At 36.1% G+C, this 3220-nt stretch overlaps 1 protein-coding gene across 1 annotated transcript in view; it reads left to right on the top strand.

Annotated features, from left to right (window-relative positions):
* The first annotated feature begins 1996 nt into the window (after positions 1 to 1996).
* Positions 1997 to 3220, top strand: part of chmp6b (charged multivesicular body protein 6b) — a 5193-nt gene continuing 3969 nt past the window's right edge. The window contains exons 1-3 of the mRNA XM_037691294.1: positions 1997 to 2209; positions 2501 to 2610; positions 2831 to 2918. Of these exons, the coding sequence (XP_037547222.1) occupies positions 2147 to 2209; positions 2501 to 2610; positions 2831 to 2918 (261 nt within the window). The 5' untranslated portion in view covers positions 1997 to 2146. The remainder of the gene's footprint in view (positions 2210 to 2500; positions 2611 to 2830; positions 2919 to 3220) is intronic.

The following is a 3220-nucleotide window of genomic DNA, read 5'->3' as shown; positions in this document are numbered from 1 at the left end:
CACACACACACACACACACACACACACACACACACACACACACATATCTATATATATATATATATATATATATATATATATATACATACATACAAACACACACAAAAGTAATTTACCCTTATTGTCATAAAGTTAAAGGATTTTCCGAGGGTTAAAAAGAATGACTAGCCCAAGCTTTGTTGTTTTCTTTAGGTGCAGGTCTGTACAGTAAATATTAAATGTTTTTTTTTCTAAGAATATGTTTTGCAATTAAAAAATTTTTTCCTATTTATTTTATTAAACAAGTTCACTTTAAAGCAATTTCTGTAAACAAATTTAAACTCAAGTGACTCACTGGTTTGAGTTTTTAAGGTAGTGGACTGTATTGTGTATTGTACTTCAGTTTTAGTCTTTTATGGAAAAGCAGTTAACAATGTTGGCAGAAATACCTGAAAACATTAAGTTGAGTAAATTACTGCATGATTTTTCAAATAGCTCTTACTTGTCTGAAAACGGATGCTAACATTCAGTTTATTCTGTCATGACAGGAAAACTTGTCGACTCGTGCTTCTCTTCAGTTTTATGCTATAAAATATTTGTACCATGATCAAAGTTTGCATGTGCTTTTCACTGAACTGCATTCAATATTTTGTTTAAATCAACATACATTAGAATGATCATCTTTTAAATAAAAATATGCATAAAGATGTAAAATTGCTGCAGTTTGTGTCCATATTGCAGATTATCCACGACCTGTAATTGATGGATTTCACGGTGGTTCACACACTTTTTGTTTTGTTTTTTTTACAACAAAAGGTTCATATTTTCCAGTTCAGTGCTCAGCTTGTTTAAATACAGACAAAACTGTGAATTTAACAACTTAACTGCTGAACGATGGATTATTTTTAGCTATTATGTGTGATGACGACCGGCGAATGTCGTTTTGTCACTTAGTTCATCAACAGAGGCTTTAAAAAAGATTCATGACTTGTACCCAGCCAAATCCAACAATATGTCATTTGAAGAACTTAAACATACGTCCAACAAATATTTTTTATAAATTTCTACAACAGAAATCACAGCAGAACTTTAAATCGATGCAGAACTAAACCCTCGGATTCACAACAGGAGAAAATGTTTATTGAAAAACAAGTTAAAGGAGCAATATCAGAACTTTACAACTCATTAATGACCAATTCATTTAGAAACTGAGACAGTACAGACAATATGTAGTGAAGAACTGGAAGTGGAGTTTCTGCCTGAGGAGTGGGCTTCAGTTTGCACTAGAAGTTCAAGTTGTGTTTAATTTGTCATGTGCAGGTTAACACAAGGTTAATACAAGGTTATAACAAGGTTAACACAATGTTAATACAAGGTTATAACAAGGTTAATACAAGGTTAATACAAGGTTAAAACAAGGTTAACACAGGGTTAACACAAGGTTAATACAAGGTTATAACAAGGTTATAACAAGGTTAATACAAGGTTAATACAAGGTTAACACAAGGTTAATACAAGGTTAACACAAGGTTAATACAAGGTTAACACAAGGTTAATACAAGGTTAACACAGGGTTAACACAAGGTTAATACAAGGTTAATACAAGGTTATAACAAGGTTATAACAAGGTTAATACAAAGTTAATACAAGGTTAATACAAGGTTAAAACAAGGTTAATACAAGGTTATAACAAGGTTAAAACAAGGTTAAAACAAGGTTAATACAGGGTTAAAATCGCGTTATTGTTTTATTTTGAAGTTTTAACCGGAAGCATCCGTGATTCTGTTGTAATTGACTTTAACTTAATAAACCAAATACTGCAGTTTCGTATTTTGTCCACCAGGGGGCAGTGAACAGGCGTTTTGGATACAGCGCAGTTTGTTTACACTGATTCGTTCCAACAGCCGAAGTATTTTCAGTAATATTTTGGCAACTGATTAACAAAATGTCGCATGATTAGAATAGTTTTTAATTTTTATGACACTTTATTTAAGCCTCGCTCCGGAGATGCCGTCTCCGCCCAGACTGCGTCCTTCCTGACGTGGGTGTGGACACCGACATGACTACACGAAAAATGGAGGAAACGCCACCGACCGCCGCCTGTAGAGAATAGTTTCATGTTGAAACAGTTTTTATTTTACTCCTGTAGCGGGCATGCTGTGTCAAGATGGGCAATCTCTTTGGAAAGAAGAAACAGTCCCGAGTGACAGAACATGATAAAGCCATTTTGGTGAGTTAGCTAACGTTAGCATCATGCTAACCTAACTGTAAACACCGACCAGACTCCATTAAGAAATCCGTCGATTTAAAACTTTATCGTGTCAGAAATTACTCTCCCAGATCACAAACGGCTCGACACAACGTTTCATTACTTTTATGAGCTTTTCATTAATTCGGCATGAGTTAATAGATCAGAACTTATTTTAGTTTATCTCATAAAACTCAGTGAAACTGAAACTTGAGCTTCTGTGTTTGATTTCTGTTAGTTGAAATTATTTGTCTTGCCGGGTTTTCATTTCAGCAACTGAAGCAACAGAGAGACAAACTGAGACAGTATCAGAAGAAAATCAACCTGCAGCTGGACAAGGAGAGACTTTTAGCCAAACAGCTGCTGAAGGATGGCAAGAAAGAGTGAGTTTTGTGGAAAATGTCTAGTACAACAAACCTGGATGAGTCAGTAACGACTGTTGAGATGTGAAACAGTCCAGAGACCCGAGTCACTGACGTCATGTTGAAGCAGAGCTGTAATTAATTACACATCTACTGTTCCTTCTCTGTGGTTTTACTTGTAATAAATACTTCCAAAGCTTAAATGTATTTTTTACTGTTTTGAAAAAAAACAAACAAACAGGAAAGCGCTCCTGCTGCTGAAGAAGAAGCGGTACCAGGACCAGCTCTTGGACAAAACCGAGAATCAGATCAGCAACCTGGAGCGGATGGTGAGTGACGGCGAGGCGTTCAGGCGTCGTCTCGCTGAGCTGAGAGTAAAATGTTCACGAAGGAGTCTCCAGATTGTCTTAACTTCTGAACTTTTTCATGCGAGTATCGGAGATGGACGGGCCGTCACGAGTTTGAAACAGGTTCTGAAATATTTGTGAGAAAACTTTTTTTTTTTCAAAATAGTCACAAAGGTGTTGCTGCTCTGGAGCTGTTTTCTCACTCCTGCAGGAAGCTTTGACAGGAAGCTATCATTTGACAGGAAGCTGTCTTTTGACAGGAAGCTGTCCTTTGACAGGAAGCT

This window comes from Nematolebias whitei, chromosome 17 (genome assembly GCF_014905685.2).
Source record: "Nematolebias whitei isolate Nwh7 chromosome 17, NemWhi1, whole genome shotgun sequence".
In the NCBI taxonomy this organism is placed as follows: Eukaryota; Metazoa; Chordata; class Actinopteri; order Cyprinodontiformes; family Rivulidae; genus Nematolebias; species Nematolebias whitei.
The sequence above is the reverse complement of the archived record's forward strand: the minus strand, read 5'-3'. Positions and strand labels throughout refer to the sequence as shown.